Source organism: Oncorhynchus mykiss, chromosome 2, assembly GCF_057628025.1.
Source record: "Oncorhynchus mykiss isolate SJ-2025 chromosome 2, ASM5762802v1, whole genome shotgun sequence".
Classification (NCBI taxonomy): Eukaryota; Metazoa; Chordata; class Actinopteri; order Salmoniformes; family Salmonidae; genus Oncorhynchus; species Oncorhynchus mykiss.
In genome coordinates, this window is record NC_143023.1 from 16051002 (window position 1) to 16070031 (window position 19030).

A 19030-nucleotide genomic window follows, 5' to 3' on the forward strand; every position below is an offset into this window, starting at 1 on the left:
ACATTGAAGAAAAATATAGCCTAAGAATTATGTATGAAGGATGATGAAATGTTGATGCCAAAACGGATGTGAAGGCCTCTATATCTTATGTAGGCTGGCCTAGGTGGCGTGCTGAAAACACAGTTTAACTAAAAACGTATATGCAATATTAATATATATATATATATATATATATATATATATATATAGCTTAGCTGAGGAATTTCTAGCTGAACGGCCAATTGAAATACAGGTAACCAAACCACATTTATGTTTGCTATAGCCTAGGTCTGTTGGCCTACAGAATAACAAAATAGGCTCCAGTCTCCACATCACATTTATGGTAAACAAATAGGTCTAATTAATCATCACCACACTTACGCTGATTTGAACGAGTGCGTCCATCATAGACGTAAACGCCTGTAGTTCTGCTTCAGCCATCCTTTAGGATAAAACGCGGTGTTGATGCGAATGTAGCCTGGTCTGTCAAATTCACAATCGTAGCCTAGGCCTAGTAATATACTCAAATATGTTGTCCTAGGGTGAATAAGGAAAATGTTAATAGCTTGGTCAATGAACCATATGTAGCCTAGATATAGGCTATCGCATATTAGTCTGACCGGATGTATATGGTCTGGAGTGCGCAGCGTTGACTTCTGTCCCTTTCCACTGGGCTCGCGCTGATAAGGTGATATTCAATAGTGGGGGATAGAGCATGCGTGGCGATTTCTGCTGAGTGAAACAGGTTTAAGTGCTCTCTTTCTCGCTCTATCTGTGTGTGTGCGTGTGCAGTGGTGGTTCTAGCTTCTATAGCTCCCTGAGCGAACCCCCCTTCAGCCGCCTCCCCCTCTAGCATTAATACATTACTCATCCCCCAACACTGTTAACCAAGAGACAAGACTAAACCAATTCACCTTGGTGGTGTGCAGACTGGTTTTATTTTATTTTTAACGATTTCGCACAAACCAGAAAAAAATGCAACAATATGTCTCTGAAACTACATATTATTCACAGTATTATGAATGAATTGTGGTTTATTTGGTAGTATTTCTTAGCGTGACTGATTTTACTAATTGCATTTGTACTGTACAAAGTTAGAGGTGCGCTATTTCATAGATTCCCCCGCTCCCCCTACCTCGGGCTTCCAGTGGGGAGACCTGAGGTCATCCTACCCCCGCCCCCCTCCCCATCTCATACTTCTGAGTGGGAGACCTTCCCAGGCAGTAGCCTGCCTAGCTCACAAACTAGAATCAGGGCACCCACTCCGGCATGGTTAATTGACCCACAGTCCCACTCGTGATATGATATCATTGACTTGAAGTGCAAATGAGCGATAGAAAACTGATCGCGGAAATGCCACCATTCCAAATGTTTTTTGTGCGGGCGCCCCGGGCCGCCCCCCGGGGCCTTATACCTAAATCCGCTACTGTATGTGTGTGTGTGTGTGTGTGTGTTTCTCACTGTGTAGACCTATACACGTAATCATTCAGAATATTTTGGGCAGAATTGGTTTGAAATGTAATTGTCACAAAAATGAATGACATTATTTTACTGCCACTGCATATCATGTCTGGAGAAAACAGAACACTGATATTGATGCATGCATTGCACATGACCCTACCTATATGACAATTGTTTCACTTTAATAATGTTTACATACTGCTTTACTCATCTCATATACTGTACACTATCCTACTGTATTTTAGTCAACGCCACTCCGACATTGCTCATCCTAATATTTATATAATTCTTAATTCAATTATTTTACTTTTAGATTTGTGTGTATTGTTGTAAATTGTTAGAAACTACTGCACTGTTGGAGCTAGGAACACAAGCATTTCGCTACACCCGCAATTACATCTGCTAAATATGTGTTTGTGACCAATACATTTAGATTTTATTCTTGCCACTAGATGGCGACGTGAGATTATAAAACGCTACTAGAATGACGCGTTCACGAAGAAGCGTTCCTCATCCTCAACTGGTCTGTTTCCGTCCTAAATCGTTAACGAAACCTTACGTTCTTGAATGCACCCCAGATTTAAGTTGTTGTAGCAACGAGCTAAGCCATGCCTGCAGCTGAAGCTTCTGTTGTTTCTAGTCCTAGACACAGTTGTTTCAATTAATGGTAAATACATCATCAAATGTGGCTAGTTTTTGGCTCCAAATATTGACTAACGAGTTGAACAACGTCGTATGTCCTGTATTGGGTACATTAGCTAGCTAAGTTAGCACTATCAAGGTGAGTGTGCGGATAAATTAGCTTATACATTTGCTAATAGTAACGTTACTTAGTCTACACATTGTATACAGCCAATATTGTATTGCATATTGTAGCAGGCTCAAGTCTACACACGGATTTTGTTGTTTCTATTGGCAATATTTACATGAACGTTACTTGTCAACTTTTGCCTATTCCGCCTCCTTATTCTAGGTACCATAGTACCCATACAGACACTTCTTTGCTGGGGCAATGTCTGCAGTCAGCAGCCTGGTCCCGGCTCGATTCCTGACTCTTACTGCTCACCTCGTCATCGTCATTCTGGTCACGGGTATGTTCTGAGTACTGGCAAGGTTCTGGACAAACCATATCCTCTGTGTGTGACATGTCTCATGCCTGTATCTGGCATCTAGAAGACACCAGTTGTTCACGACATCATCAACATGCTCTTCTATAATACACTGCTCAAAAAAATAAAGGGAACACTTAAACAACACAATGTAACTCCAAGTCAATCACACTTCTGTGAAATCAAACTGTCCACTTAGGAAGCAACACTGATTGACAATACATTTCACATGCTATTGCGCAAATGGAATAGACAACATGTGGAAATTATAGGCAATTAGCAAGACACCCCCAATAAAGGAGTGGTTCTGCAGGTGGTGACCACAGACCACTTCTCAGTACCTATGCTTCCTGGCTGATGTGTTGGTCACTTTTGAATGCTGGCGGTGCTTTCACTCTAGTGGTAGCATGAGACGGAGTCTACAACCCACACAAGTGGCTCAGGTAGTGCAGTTCATCCAGGATGGCACATCAATGCGAGCTGTGGCAAGAAGGTTTGCTGTGTCTGTCAGCGTAGTGTCCAGAGCATGGAGGCGCTACCAGGAGACAGGCCAGTACATCAGGAGACGTGGAGGAGGCCGTAGGAGGGCAACAACCCAGCAGCAGGACCGCTACCTCCGCCTTTGTGCAAGGAGGAGCAGGGGGAGCACTGCCAGAGCCCTGCAAAATGACCTCCAGCAGGCCACAAATGTGCATGTGTCTGCTCAAAAGGTCAGAAACAGACTCCATGAGGGTGGTATGAGGGCCCGGCGTCCACAGGTGGGGGTTGTGCTTACAGCCCAACACCGTGCAGGACGTTTGGCATTTGCCAGAGAAAACCAAGATTGGCAAATTTGCCACTGGCGCCCTGTGCTCTTCACCGACGAAAGCAGGTTCACACTGAGCACATGTGACAGACGTGACAGTCTGGAGACGCCGTGGAGAACGTTCTGCTGCCTGCAACATCCTCCAGCATGACCGGTTTGGTGGTGGGTCAGTCATGGTGTGGGGTGGCATTTCTTTGGGGGGCCGCACAGCCCTCCATGTGCTCGCCAGAGGTAGCCTGACTGCCATTAGGTACCGAGATAAGATTCTCAGACCCCTTGTGAGACCATATGCTGGTGCGGTTGGCCCTGGGTTCCTCCTAATGCAAGACAATGCTAGACCTCATGTGACTGGAGTGTGTCAGCAGTTCCTGCAAGAGGAAGACATTGATGCTATGGACTGGCCCGCCCGTTCCCCAGATCTGAATCCAATTGAGGACATCCGGGACATCATGTTTTGCTCCATCCACCATCCATTGCACCACAGACTGTCCAGGAGTTGACGGATGCTTTAGTCCAGATCTGGGAGGAGATCCCTCAGGAGACCATCCGCCACCTCATCAGGAGCATGCCCAGGTGTTGTAGGGAGGTCATACAGGCACGTGGAGGCCACACACACTACTGAGCCTCATTTTGACTTGTTTTAAGGACATTACATCAAAGTTGGATCAGCCTGTAGTGTGGTTTTCCATTTTAATTTTGAGTGTGACTCCAAATCCAGACCTCCATGGGTTGATAAATTTGATTTCCATTGATAATTTTTGTGTGATTTTGTTGTCAGCACATTCAACTATGTAAAGAAAGAAGTATTTAATAAGAATATTTCATTCATTCAGATCTAGGATGTGTTATTTTAGTTATTTCCCTTTTATTTTTTTGAGCAGTGTATATTGTGTTTCAACCGTGCTCGGAATCTAGTGATACTGTGTAGATCTATCTCTGAAGTAATCGTACTCATTGGCCCACAGTAGAACAATGTTGAAGCTTGCCTGCCTTTGGATTTCACACAGGACCAATACGACAAGGAGGACACCAAGTAAGCATCTTTCACCCAGGACATGACTCCTAACCCAACACACACACAGTATATCCCAAAATAATTGCTAGAGGTTTTGAATAATCACATGTCTTACACACTCTCTCGATCTTTCTCTCCTCTATCTTTCTCTGTCTCTCTCTTCTAGGTTGGTGGTAGCGTTGCCAGTCACCATGGGTCTGTTTGCTATAGAGCTGGCTGGCTTCTTCTCTGGTGTGTCTATGTTCAACTGCACCCAGGGCCTCCTCTGTATCCTTTACATGTTCTCAAAACTCTTCCACAAAACCCTGTACATTACCAAAGTACACATAATGCATAGTACAGCAGTGGTCACCAGTCCTAGTCCTGGAGATCTACAGTTTGCTTTCGTTCTTGCACAGTACTAATTTTGCGTGGCCAGTCACATCAACAAGTAGGCTACTCAAGGTCTTGATGTTTTGTTGAGTAGCTGAGTGTTGGTGCTGGGCAAGAATGAAAGCCTGCACAGTGTGACTCTCTAGGAATAGTGAAGAACATGGAAGGGAATTGACAGATGTATGCAGGAAGTTATACTCTTCTTTCAGATCAGCAAGGGGACGTTAATATGGACATGGATATAAGGTTGAGGAAGTCATCTTTTTATTGGTTTGGTTAAGATTCCCTGACTCAGGACTCCCTCCCCATACACCATCCATGCATCCATCTCTCCATCCACACACTAGCGACTGCAGCCCATGCCAGTGCCTCTGTGGCTCTGCTGTTCTTTCTGTTTGAACAATGGGCATGTGAAATATACTGGTGGATCCTTGCTTTCTGCAGGTTAGTGTGTGTGTGCTTCTCCTCAGAGGTTTTGTTTCCCTGACTGACGTCTCCTCCAGCGTTGGCTGTCCACTGCAGTGCGTCCGTCTCCCTGTCTTTCTTTGTCTTCCAGAGATGGGAGTGTTGGACATACTGGGTTATTTTTTGCCTTCTGCAGGTTTGTGTGTGTGTGTGTGTGTGTGACAGACTGACAGACATACTTTGTGTGTGTGTGTGTCCTGGAGTTATTTGGGTCATTTTTGCCTCGTGCAGGTTGATGCTTTGCTTATAATGCTGCCATCCTCTCTATCTCCCGTAGTGTTCTCCCTGCATTTGTGGAGATCCTACTCTTCATCGCAGTGTTCGGACTGAAGAAGAAGCCACTATAACGGAGAGCAATGTTTCACATCAATGTTCGGTCTGGAATGTAGTGTCCATCCTTCCCAGGACTTGTACACAGCTGTCCAAGTGACACATTGTGACTGTTCAATAGTGTCAAGGAGACAGAGTTGATGTTAGTGATGCTGGATGATGATCATAGTGATAAAGACAACAGAGCTGGTTAAGATGTGGGTGGTCTAAGCTGCAGCATCCGATACGGTGACAGCATAGGTTCGAATCTGGCCTTCTGACTTTTGACACAGCCTTTATCTATCTGTCAATAGTCAGATTATTTTATTTATTTATTTTAAGCTGTGGTGTGTGTTTCAGGATTGTGGGCGTTTTAGATGGAAACAGATATACTATATGTACCAGGCAGAGAGGACGATTGTGTGGACTGTGGGCGTTGTAGATGGAAACAGAGCTACTATATGTACCCAGGCAGAGAGGACGATTGTGTGGACTGTGGGCGTTGTAGATGGAAACAGAGCTACTGTATGTACCAAGGCAGAGAGGACGATTTCTAAAAACTCCAGCGTATTGATCCTAATTGCTAAGCTGAATGTATAGACACAAGTAACCATATTTCTCTTCACCATGCTAAATGGTCCTGTGTACCATAGGATTTTAGTACCACCTTTCTAAAACGTTTGCCTAAAAAATATATGTTTTATCAAGCTGAAGCTATACCATTCCTTCCTTCCTTTTAGTATGCTTTTTACATTAATCTAACATGTGGTGATATCTGATGGTTGCTACACCTCTATATGTCAGTGTTATTCTTTCTTTTTTTTACGATTAAAGTATTTTACCTGTGTAATCTAGTATTTATTTCATAAACCTTCCTTGAAAAAATTTATGCGGTGGGTGTGTCAGTCTTGACGCACTTTTTGCGTCGCTAGAATCTGATTGGCACTTCACATTCGACTCCTACGTGTGCCACCTCTCACCGGTTCCGGGTAGCAGAAACGGAGTTTGTTCCTGGAGCTGCTCGTGTTTTGAAAGTATTTCGAAAACACATGATCTTTTGTGTCGTCAACGTAATTATTGATTAAATATCAAAACATGGGTAAGTTCTGCAAGGCTACTGTTTAATTTTGATCAATGTTTGTGCTTTGAACATATGTATTGAGGGATAGAAAACAAACGTAATGGTAACTAGCTAACGATAGCTAGCTGTGTAACTAGGCTTGCCATCCATTGCTAACTTTGTTATTTACGTAGCTATTTGGGGCAGAATACACTTGCCAACAATATATATTTCTTCAGTTTAACGGTAGGTAGGCTGTTTTGTCAAAATGTATGATCAAGTTTTCTTGTAGCTACCTAGTTAGGTATTTTCATTATTCGGGAGAGGGTGTTTCCACACGGAATCTTTCAAGAGTGTACACTGACGTGGCGTAAAGATTGCTGTTAATAAGATGCAGTGAAATGTTTCGTATAGGCTAGTTATTTTATGTTTCTGTCACTCAAAGATGAACTATAAACCCAACTGTTGATATTATTATTATTATGTTAGAATCTGGCCTCTTCAGTCCAGCTGCAGTCCCTTAGTTTGTGACAGTAGTAGAACAATCATCTATGTGTAATCTGCCTCTCCCCTCCCTCTAGCGGTGAACACAGGCACATCCCTGGTTCTGTCCAGTCTGTTCTCTGTGTTGGTGTTTGCTGGGATGCAGATGTTCAGCAGACAGCTGGGCTCTACAGAGTTGCTCACCATCCTGGGAGGCTTCCTGGGCTCTGTCCTCTTCATCTGCTCCCTCACAGTATCCTCCTTACACCAAAACACACCACAACATAGCAGCACTCTAGGTAGACCTCAGATAGGCTTAGGGTTGTTAGAGTAAGCTGTTTGTAAAGCCAGGCAGCTAAAGTCTTTGTTTATGTTCTGTGCTCCCTTGAGTTCCCAAGTGATGGAAGCAGATAGTCAGTTGGTTGGTTCTATAGTCCACATGCAGCAATGTGAGTCATGGTGGCAGGGTTTATTTTTTTATTTCACCTTTATTTAACCAGGTAGGCTAGTTGAGAACAAGTTCTCATTTACAATTGCGACCTGGCCAAGATAAAGCAAAGCAGTTCGACACAAACAACAACACAGTAAACAAACAAACATACACAATAAACAAACATACAGTACAAAAAGTCTATATAAGGTGTGTATAATTTTTATTTTATTTGACCTTTATTTAACTAGGCAAGTCAGTTAAGAACAAATTCTTATTTTCAATGGCAGCCTAGTGGGTTAACTGCCTGTTCAGGGCAGAACGACAGATTTGTACCTTGTCAGCTCGGGGGTTTGAACTTGCAACCTTCCGGTTACTAGTCCAACGCTCTAACCACTAGGCTACCCTGCCACACCAGGCAAGGTAAGGGAGGTGAAGTAATTGCAATATACCAATTATATACTCGGAGTCACTCGAAGTCATTGATGTGCAGAAGATGAATGTGCAAATAGAGATACTGGGGTGCAAAGGAGCAAGGGGATAAATAAATAAAGTAAGGGTCACTGAAAGTCTAAAGGTCTAATAAAACCACCACATTAGGTGTCTCTTCTCTCCCACTGTGTTTCCCTCCTTAACCCTTTCTCCAACCAGGCCTTCAGTAACCTGGAAAACCTCATCTTCGGCAAGGGATTCCAGGTCAAGATCTTCCCAGAGAGTAAGTCTGTCTTCACAACTACAGAGTGATGCACAGAATCTATTTCCTGTGTTTCACACACATTCACTGAGCCTCTTGTCATGAGTATGGGTGCATCTGAATAGTGTAGCGGCTCAGCACCCACTCGGTCCTGTTTTAACGGGTGTTCATTTCTCTCCTGTCCACCAGTCCTGGTGTGCCTGTGCCTCTCTCTGTTTGCCTCTGGGCTGGTGCACCGTGTGTGTGTCACCACATGGTAAGTATGAACTCCCAGACTACTGACAAACCCAGGCGCACCACACACAGAAACTCTCTTAACAACTGAACTCAGTGATGACACGAAGGACTTATGGAATAGCAGAGAGCCTATCCAACTGACAATCTCTTAGAGAGAAATAGAAACTATTGGAACCAAGATTTAAAAAATAACTGATATTGGCACAAGATGGAAGTAATGTTGGATCATAACTAACGACATTACAGTTAACAAAAATGTATGCTTAATCCAGTATAAATTCACGTATTGAATTTATTATACAAGAGACAGAGAGGTCTGAAGTGTAAAACTACTAATGACTCAATAATTCATGACCTTCTGGAATTGCTATAAAATCCAAAAGTTATGGGTGGAGTTGGAAAGATGGCTCAGAAGTATTACAATGTAAATGAGCTTTTAATGAGTCTGTCTGCGTATTTAAAGACATGACATATGAGGGTGCAGTGAGATACCCGATGGGTAGGACAACACTTTTCTCATCAATCATCTTTAAAAAAAAACATATACAACTGGAAATCAACCAATCATCTGTCGTTCACGCGATGGAAGGGTCAAATGCTTTACATCTAAAAATGGAAAGTGAGCAGGTGACGGAGAGAAACAAATGTGTGCTGTTTGAGGTCATGTGGCAGAAAGTGATGCGGGCGCTGGAGATAAGGGGGTGAGGGCTGGTGGGTCTGGGCAGGACTGATGTAGTTGTTTGTATGATGTTGTCGATTGTTTGTATGTTTTGTATTGTTGATCAAATAAAATCTTATAGGGAAAAAAAGGAATAGTAATGATGATGATGATAACAGTACTACTATTATCAATGAACTTTGGGTGAAGTTTTTTTTTCTTCTCAAACCATATTGTGCTGTTGCTGTGCTGACTGTTTCATTTTGTTCTCTCTCCAGTCTGATATTCTCTCTGTTCGCCCTCTACTACATCAACAAAGTGTCTGCTGCTCTGTACCAGGCAGCCGTTCCCACGGTAATGCCAGCCAAGGCTGCCAGCAAGGGCAAGAAAAAGAACTAAGTCACTAATTAGATCAAACTTTCATACCGTCATCCAATCAGCATCCACTACAACGGCTAACCAGGCAAGGGAGAAATGGTGTAGGTTAGCCAATGACAGTGTACCCCAGTTTCCTTTTTGTAGGTCGAGCCAACCAGCATTCTTAGATATTTTCCTTGACTTCTTAACTCTATGATCACTGATCTCCAAGGACTGGACACCTCTCAGCAGTATAGATAGCCTGAGATCTACCCAGCCCATCCATACACTGTTCTCAGCAGTCATGAGGCCTGGGGTGGAGGAAAGGAAGCAGTTTGGGATCTAGCCAGAATCATGTCTCTACATTCCCTACATCATCCCCATGTACTCAGCACTTGTTTCAAAATGCTTGTCTACAGATCCATACTTTTGATTGACCCCCTTTTTGTTTTGGTATGAAAACTTTGTGGTTAATGAATTTGTAATTAAAACCCATTGAAAATAGTGTCTAGATTTGTTTTTTGTTTAAGCTACTTGAAACAGACAAGTCAAGGTAAGCACTGTCGCTTAAGTTCCCCTTATCGATGCTCCAGGTACACACACATCTGACATCCCTTTTACAGAGCAGCCATGTACTAAGATGCTTTAACTCAGTTGTAGCACACCAGTGTACACAATGGATTTTTTTCTGGTGTCTTTGACAGCTCTTTGGTCTTGGCCACAGTGGAGTTTGGAGTGTGACTGTTTGAGGTTGTGGACAGGTGTCTTTTATACTGATAACAAGTTCAAACAGGTGCCATTAATACAGGTAACGAGTGGAGGACAGAGGAGCCTCTTAAAGAAGTTGTTACAGGTCTGTGAGACCCAGAAATCTTGCTTGTTTGTAGGTGACCAAATACTTATTTTCCACCATAATTTGCAAATAAATTCATTAAAGATCCTACAATGTGATTTTCTGGATATTTTTTTTCTCATTTTGTCTGTCATAGTTGAAGTGTACCTATGATGAAAATTACAGGCCTCTCATCTTTTTAAGTGGGAGAACTTGCACAATTGGTGGCTGACTAGATACTTTTTTGCCCCACTGTACATATATATACAGTACCAGTCAAGTTATTTGTACAATTTTCTACATTGTAGAATAATAGTGATGACATCAAAACTATGAAACAACACATGAAATCGTGTAGTAACTACACTATTATTCTACAATGTAGAAAATAGTAAAAAAAAAAAAAAAAAATAGAAAAACCCTGGAACGAGTAGGTGTACAAACTTTAGACTGGTACTGTATATCCCGGCAGACAAAACCAAGCCTACTCTCAAATGTGAACTTTCACTAGAAAACTAGCAGACCCACCCCTCCTACCACAGACACATGGAGAGATCCAGAGAGAACCAGCAGACCTACCACAGACACATGGAGAGATCCACAGACAACCTGCCGATGTGCCCTTGAACAAGGCACTTAACTCTAATATGCTCCAGGGGCACCATACTACTATGGCTGACCCTGTAAAACAACACAATTCACTGCACCTAACCTGTGTATGTGACAATGAAACATATATTGTTTATGTGCAGAATGAAAGAAAGTAGAAGAGTCATAAGAAAGTAGAAGAGAATAATATACCGTTGAAGTCGGAAGTTTACATACACCTTAGCCAAATACATTTAAACACAGTTTTTCACAATTCCTGACTTTTAACCCAAGTAAAAATTATCTGTCTTAGGTCAGTTAGGATTCCCACTTTATTTTAAGAGAATGTGAAATGTCAGAATAATAGTAGAGAGAATTATTTATTTCATCTTTTATTTCTTTCATCACATTCCCAGGGAGTCAGACGTTTACATACACTCAATTGGTATTTGGTAGCATTGCCTTTAAATTGTTTAACTTGGGTCAAGCATTTCAGGTAGACTTCCACAAGCTTCCCACAATAAGTTGGGTGAATTTTGTCCCATTCCTCCTGACAGCTGGTGTAACTGAGTCAGGTTTGTAGGCCTCCTTACTCGCACATGCTTATCAAGTTCTGCCCAAAAATTCTCAATGGGATTGAGGTCAGGGCTTTGTGATGGCCACTCCAATACCTTGACTTTGTAGTACTTAAGCCATTTTGCCACAACTTTGGAAGTATGCTTGGCGTCATTGTCCATTTGGAATACCCATTTGCGACCAAGCTTTAACTTCCCGGCTGATGTCTTGAGCCGTTGCTTCAATATATCCACACCATTTTCCCTCCTCAGTGAGTGGCTTCTTCCTGGCTGAGCGGCCTTTCAGGTTATGTCGATATAGGACTCGTTTTACTGTGGATGTAGATACTTTTGTAGCTGTTTCCTAAAGCATCTTCAAATCAAATCAAATGTATTTATCTAGCCCTTTGTACATCAGCTGATATCTCAAAGTGCTGTACAGAAACCCAGCCTAAAACCCCAAACAGCAAGCAATGCAGGTGTAGAAGCACGGTGGCTAGGAAAAACTCCCTAGAAAGGCCAAAACCTAGGAAGAAACCTAGAGAGGAACCAGGCTATGAGGGGTGGACAGTCCTCTTCTGACTGTGCTGGGTGGAAATTATAACAGAACATGGCCAAGATGTTCAAATGTTCATAAATGACCAGCATGGTCAAATAATAATAATCACAGTAGTTGTCGAGGGTGCAGCAAGTCAGCACCTCAGGAGTAAATGTCAGTTGGCTTTTCATAGCCGATCATTAAGAGTATCTCTACCACTCCTGCTGTCTCTAGAGAGTTGAAAACAGCAGGACTGGGACAGGTAGCGCGTCCGGTGAACAGGTCAGGATTCCATAGCCGCAAGCAGAACAGTTGAAACAGGAGCAGCAGCACGACCAGGTGGACTGGGGACAGCAAGGAGTCCAAATGCCAGGTAGTCCTGAGGCATGGTCCTAGGGCTCAGGTCCTCCGAGAGAGAGAAAGAAAGAGAGAAAGATAATTAGAGAGAGCATACTTAAATTCACAGAGGACACCGGATAAGACAGGAGAAGTCCTCCAGATATAACAAACTGACCCTAGCCCCCCGACACATAAACTACTGCAGCATAAATACTGGAGGCTGAGACAGGAGGGGTGAGGATACACTGTGGCCCCATCCAATGATACTCCCGGACAAGGCCAAACAGGAAGGATATAACCCCACCCACTTTGCCAAAGCACAGCCCCCACACCACTAGAGGGATATCTTCAACCACCAACTTACCATCCTGAGACAAGGCTGAGTATAGCCCACAAAGATCTCCGCCACGGCACATCCCAAGGGGGGGCGCCAACCCAGACAGGAAGATCACGTCAGTGAGTCAACCCACTCAAGTGACGCACCCCTCCTAGGGACAGCATGAAAGAGCACCAGTAAGCCAGTGACTCAGCCCCTGTAATAGGGTTAGAGGCAGAGAATCCCAGTGGAAAGAGGGGAACTGGCCAGGCAGAGACAGCAAGGGCGGTTCGTTGCTCGAGAGCCTTTCCGTTCACCTTCACACTCCTGGGCCAGACTACACTCAATCATAGGACCTACTGAAGAGATGAGTCTTCAGTAAAGACTTAAAGGTTGAGACCGAGTCTGCGTCTCTCACATGGGTAGGTAGACCATTCCATAAAAATCAAGCTCTATAGGAGAAAGCCCTGCCTCCAGCTGTTTGCTTAGAAATTCTAGGAACAATTAAGAGGCCTGCGTCTTGTGACCGTAGCGTACGTGTAGGTATGTATGGCAGGACCAAATCAGAAAGATAGGTAGGAGCAAGCCCATGTAATGCTTTGTAGGTTAGCAGTAAAACCTTAAAATCATCCCTTGCCTTAACAGGAAGTCAGTGTAGGGAGGCTAGCATTAATATGATCAAAAGTTTTGGTTCTAGTCAGGATTCTTGCAGCCGTATTTAGCACTAATTGAAGTTATTTAGTGCTTTATCCGGGTAGCCGGAAAGTAGAGCATTGCAGTAGTCTAACCTAGAAGTAACAAAAGCATGGATACATTTTTCTGCATTATTTTTGGACAGAAAGTTTCAGATTTTTGCAATGTTAAGTACATGGAAAAAAGCTGTCCTTGAAACAGTCTTGATATGTTCCGCCTGCATCCGTAATGGGTCTGCGAGCAAACGACCACCCCTCATCACTGTCAAACGCTCCCTAAAACACTTCTGCGAGCAGGCCTTTCTAATCGACTTGGCCGGGGTATCCTGGAACGACATTGACCTCATCCCGACAGTAGAGGATGCCTGGTTATTCTTTAAAAGTGCCTTCCTCACCATCTTAAATTGGCATGCCCCATTAAGAAAATGTAGAACCAGGAATAGATATAGCCCTTGGTTCACTGACCTGTCACAGACCTGTCTGCCCTTGACCAACACAAAAACATCCTGTGGCATTCTGCTACATACCTATATCTATCCTACCCTGCATCTCCAAGGTCTTCGAAAGTCAAATTAACAAACAGATTACTGACCATTTTGAATCACATCGTACCTTCTCCGCTATGCAATCTGGTTTCCGGGCTGGTCATGGGTGCACCTCATCCACGCTCAAGGTCCTTAACGATATCATAACCGCCATCGATAAGAGACATTACTGTGCAGCTGTATTCATCGACCTGGCCAAGGCTTTCGACTCTGTCAATCACCACATTCTTATTGGCAGACTCAACAGCCTTGGTTTCTCAAATGACTTCTCTGATAGAGCTCAGTGTGTCAAATCGGAGGGCCTGTTGTCTGGACCTCTGGCAGTCTCTATGGGGGTGCCACAGGATTCAATTCTCGGTCCGACTCTCTTCTCTGTATACATCAATGATGTCGCTCTTGCTGCTGGTGATTCTCTAATCCACCTCTACGCAGACGACACCATTCTGTATACTTCTGGCCCTTCTTTGGACACTGTGTTAGCTAACCTCCAGACGAGCTTCAATGCCATACAACTATCCTTCCGTGGCCTCCAACTGCTCTTAAACACAAATAAAACTAAATGCATGCTATTCAACTGATCATTGCCCGCACCTGCCCGCCCATCCAGCATCACTACTCTGGACGGCTCTGACTTAGAATACATGGATAACTACAAATACCTAGGTGTCTTGCTAGACTGTAAACTCTCCTTCCAGACTCACATTAACCTAACCCTAACCCTAAATTAAATCTAGAATTTGGCTTCCTATTTCGCAACAAAGATTCCTTCACTCATGCTGCCAAACATACCCTCGTAAAACTGACCATCCTACCGATCCTTGACTTTGGCGATGTCATCTATAAAATAGCCTCCAACACTCTACTCAGCAAACTGGATGTAGTCTATCACAGTGCCACCCGTTTTGTCACCAAAGCCCCATATACTACCCACCACTGCGACCTGTAAGCTCTCGTTGGCTGGCCCTCGCTTCATACTCATCGCCAAACCAACTGGCTACATGTTATCTACAAGTCTCTGCTAGGTAAAGCCCCGCCCTATCTCTGCTCGCTGGTCACCATAGCAGCACCCACTCGTAGCACACGGTCCAGCAAGTATATCTCACTGGTCACCCCGAAAGCCAATTCCTCCTTTGGTCGCCTTTCCTTCCAGTTCTCTGCTGCCACTGACTGGAACAAACTGCAAAAATCACAGAATCTGGAGATTCCCATCTCCCTCACTAGCTTTAAGAACCATCTGTCAGAGCAGCTCAAAGATCACTGCACCTGTTCATAGCCCATCTGTAAACAGCCCATCCAACTACCTCATCCCCATGCTGTTTGCTCCTTTTGCACCACAGTATCTCTACTTGCACATCTATCTTTTGCACATCTACCATTCCAGTGTTTAATTGCCACATTGTAATTACTTCGCCACCATGGCCTATTTATTGCCTTATCTCCCTTAATTGACCTTATTTGCACTCACTGTATATAGACTTTGTTTTCTTTTTTTCTACTGTATTATTGACTATATGTTTTGTTCATTCCATGTGTAACTCTGTGTTGTTGTATGTGTCGAACTGCTATGCTTTATCTTGGTCAGGTCACAGTTGCAAATGAGAACTTGTTCTCAACTAGCCTACCTGGTTAAATAAAGGTGAAATAAAAAAAAATAAAAAAAATGTTTGTCAAAAGAGAGATCAGGGTCCAGAGTAATGCCAAGGTCCTTCACAGTTTTATTTGAGACGACTGTACAACCATCAAGATTAATTGTCAGATTCAACAGAAGATCTCTTTGTATCTTGGGACCTAGAACGAGCATCTCTGTTTTGTCTGAGTTTAAAAGTAGAATGTTTGCAGCCATCCATTTCCTTATGTCTGAAACACAGGCTTCTAGCAAGGGCAATTTTGGGGCTTCACCATGTTTCATTGAAATGTACAGCTGTGTGTCATCTGCATAGCAGTGAAAGTTAACATTATGTTTTCGAATGACATCCCCCAAGAGGTAAAATATATAGTGAAAACAATAGTGGTCCTAAAACGGAACCTTGAGGAACACCGAAATGTCCAGTTGATTTGTCAGAGGACAAACCATTCACAGAGTTCACAAACTGATATCTTTCCGAAAGATAAGATGTAAACCAGGCCAGAACTTGTCCGTGTAGACCAATTTGGGTTTCCAATCTCTCCAAAAGGTGATCGATGGTATCAAAAGCAACACTAAGGTCTAGGAGCACAAGGACAGATGCAGAGCCTCGGTCTGATGCCATTAAAAGGTAATTTACCACCTTCACAAGTGCAGTCTCAGTGCTATGATGGGGTCTAAAACCAGACTGAAGCATTTCGTATACATTGTTTGTCTTTGGGAAGGAAGTGAGTTGCTGTGCAACAGCTTTTTCTAACATTTTTGAGAGGAATTGAAGATTCGATATAGGCCGATAGTTTTTCATATTTTCTGGATCAAGGTTTGGCTTTTTCAAGAGAGGCTTTATTACTGCCACTTTTAGTGAGTTTGGTACACATCCGGTGGATAGAGAGCTGTTTATTATGTTCAACATAGGAGGGCCAAGCACAGGAAGCAGCTCTTTCAGTAGTTTAGTTGGAATAGGGTCCAGTGTGTAGCTTGAAGGTTTAGAGGCAATGATTCTTTTCATCATTGTGTAAGCGATATAGTACTAAAACACTTGAGTGTCTCTCTTGATCCTAGGTCCTGGCAGAGTTGTGCAGACTCAGGACAACTGAGCTTTGAAGGAATACGCAGATTTAAAGAGGAGTCCGTAATTTGCTTTCTAATAATCATGATCTTTTCCTCAAAGAAGTTCATGAATGTATTACTGCTGAAGTGAAAGCCATCCTCACTTGGGGAATGCTGCTTTTTAGTTAGCTTTGCGACAGTATCAAAAATAAATTTTGGATTGTTCTTATTTTCCTCAATTAAGTTGGAAAAATAGGATGATTGAGCAGCAGTAAGGGCTCTTCGGTACTGCACAGTACTGTCTTTCCAAGCTAGTCGGAAGACTTCCAGTTTGGTGTGGCGCCATTTCCTTTCCAATTTTCTGGAAGCTTGCTTCAGAGCTCGAGTATTTTCTGTATAGCAGGAAGCTAGTTTCTTATGACAAATGTTTTTAGGAGTGCAACTGCATCTAGGGTATTGCGCAAGGTTAAATTGAGTTCCTCAGTTAGGTGGTTAACTAATTTTTGTCCTCTGACAAAAACGTACTGACAGTACGTTCATCTCTAGGAGGTCCCATGGCGTTTATACTTACATGCTATTGCTTGTACAGATGAACGTGGTTTGGAAATTGCTCCCAAGGATGAACCAGACTTGTGGAGGTCTACAATTTTTTTTCTGAGGTCTTGGCTGATTTTTTAACATTTTCCCATGAAGTCAAGCAAAGAGGCACTGAGTTTGAAGGTAGGCCTTAAAATACATCCACAGGTACACCTCCAATTTACTCAAATTATGTCAATTAGCCTATCAGAAGCTTCTAAAGCCATGACATAATTTTCTGGAATTTTCCAAGCTGTTTATAGGCACAGTCAACTTAGTGAATGTAAACTACTGACCCACTGGAATTGTGATACACTGAATTATAAGTAAAAATAATCTGTCTGTAAACAATTGTTGAAAAAACTACTTGTGTCATGCACAAAGTAGTTGTACATTAGATGTACATGTCTACAAAGTAGACATTTGTGGAGTGGTTGAAAAACGAGTTTTAATGACTCCAACCTATGTGTACGTAAACTTCCGACTTCAACTGTATGTATATAGAAAGAGGTTAATTATACTATGTAACACAAGACCCAAAAGAGGGAGAGTTGATTCTCATGACTACCAGTGACTGGCTGTGCTGTTCTGATGCTGGGGAAGCAATAGAACATCAGCTTGGAATATCCATCACATATGTGTCAGAAGAACACATGCTTTGCCTATTACTTACGCCCAGGTTTCTTCTTCAGGTCAGGAGAACTACTGTATGCTGTATTAAACTGATGATGCCAAACACCAATATACAGCCAACTCCTGATAAGTAAGCATCAACAGAGTTTGGTGTTACCTTAATTGGGAAGGACGGGCTTGTGATATTGGCTGGAGCGGAATCGGTGAAATCGTATCAAACACATGGATTCCATTGGCACCATTCCGGCCATTATTATGAGCCATCTTTCCATCAGCAGCCTCCTGTGGTGTGCATGGTGCATTGCAGTTTACCAATTTGAATTTTGGAGTTTGAACAATCTTTTGGAGATTGTGAAGCTTTTTATTTGTATCTGCTTGTGCTAGTTAAATGCACGCATTCAGGACAGTCTCAAAGCCAATGACGCTCCAACTGATCTAAATGTGTTCTCTCTCTGGGGACAATGAAGATGTAACTGAATAAAATTACATTCTATTCAAACTTCATCCCAACCTCTTCATCCATAGAACTATTCTGACAAACATACTAGTGTGCACTCTTGTCACCCCTCTCTACGTCTGTGTTCATTTCATCACGTTTAAGTTGAGATAACTGAAAGATGACGTCAAGCCTTAACTCAAATTCCCCCTCCCCTCCTTTGCTCTCTCTCTCTCAGCAGCTCTGGTCTCATAGACTAGATGTAACATAGAAAATGTGAATCCGAGACACTGAATTTATTATGATATGTTACGTTTGGTATGGTTACATAAGGCAGACGGTTAATTAAAGGTTGCGAGTTTGACAACTCATAGACAATTTTAGCTAATTAGCAACTATTCAAATAAACTCAGCAAAAAAAGAAACATCCTTTTTTCAGGACCCTGTCTTTCAAAGATAATTCGTAAAAATCGGAATAACTTCACAGATCTTCATTGTAAAAGGTTTACATGCTTGTTCAATGAACCATAACAATTAATGAACATGCACCTGTGGAACGGTCATTAAGACACTAACAGCTTACAGACAGTAGGCAATTAAGGTCACAGTTATGAACATTTAGGACACTAAAGAGTCCTTTCTACTGACTCTAAAAAACACCAAAAAAGATGCCCAGGGTCTGCGTGAACGTGCCTTAGGAATGCTGCAAGGAGTCATGAGGTTTGCAGATGGGGCTAGGGCAATACATTGCAATGTCCGGACTGTGAAACTCCTACGACAGCACTACATGGAGACAGGACGGACAGCTGATCGTCCTCACAGTGGCAGACCACGTGTAACAACACCTGCACAGGATCGGTACATCCAAACATC

At 42.8% G+C, this 19030-nt stretch overlaps 3 protein-coding genes across 4 annotated transcripts in view; 2 read left to right on the forward strand and 1 right to left on the reverse strand.

The window, feature by feature from the left end:
• Nucleotides 1–761, reverse strand: part of LOC110536202 (tripartite motif-containing protein 46) — a 33011-nt gene extending 32250 nt beyond the window's left edge. For both annotated transcript variants that reach the window (XM_036939652.2, XM_090190379.1), the window contains exon 1: nucleotides 361–761. In XM_036939652.2, the coding sequence (XP_036795547.1) occupies nucleotides 361–420 (60 nt within the window). In that variant the 5' untranslated portion in view covers nucleotides 421–761. The remainder of the gene's footprint in view (nucleotides 1–360) is intronic.
• Nucleotides 762–1967: 1206 nt separating this feature from the next.
• On the forward strand, nucleotides 1968–6362 carry LOC110536210 (transmembrane protein 107). The gene is given in 6 exon segments (XM_090190390.1): nucleotides 1968–2221; nucleotides 2414–2542; nucleotides 4323–4387; nucleotides 4536–4636; nucleotides 5089–5185; nucleotides 5484–6362. Coding segments are annotated over 5 exon segments (423 nt in total). The 5' UTR covers nucleotides 1968–2221; nucleotides 2414–2452; the 3' UTR covers nucleotides 5554–6362.
• A 68-nt stretch (nucleotides 6363–6430) lies between these two features.
• On the forward strand, nucleotides 6431–9938 carry LOC110536226 (dolichyl-diphosphooligosaccharide--protein glycosyltransferase subunit KCP2). The gene is made up of 5 exons (XM_021621876.3): nucleotides 6431–6614; nucleotides 7157–7311; nucleotides 8140–8203; nucleotides 8372–8438; nucleotides 9356–9938. The coding sequence occupies exons 1-5, from the start codon at nucleotides 6611–6613 to the stop codon at nucleotides 9474–9476; spliced, it is 411 nt and encodes a 136-aa protein (XP_021477551.1). The 5' UTR covers nucleotides 6431–6610; the 3' UTR covers nucleotides 9477–9938.
• Nucleotides 9939–19030: the final 9092 nt, after the last annotated feature.

Excerpts from the sequence above, each read along its gene's own strand:
- LOC110536226 (XM_021621876.3), top strand. Across the intron at positions 7,312-8,139 it reads TCTTCATCTGCTCCCTCACA|GCCTTCAGTAACCTGGAAAA; the intron begins GTATCCTCCTTA and ends TTCTCCAACCAG. Across the intron at positions 8,439-9,355 it reads CGTGTGTGTGTCACCACATG|TCTGATATTCTCTCTGTTCG; the intron begins GTAAGTATGAAC and ends TTCTCTCTCCAG.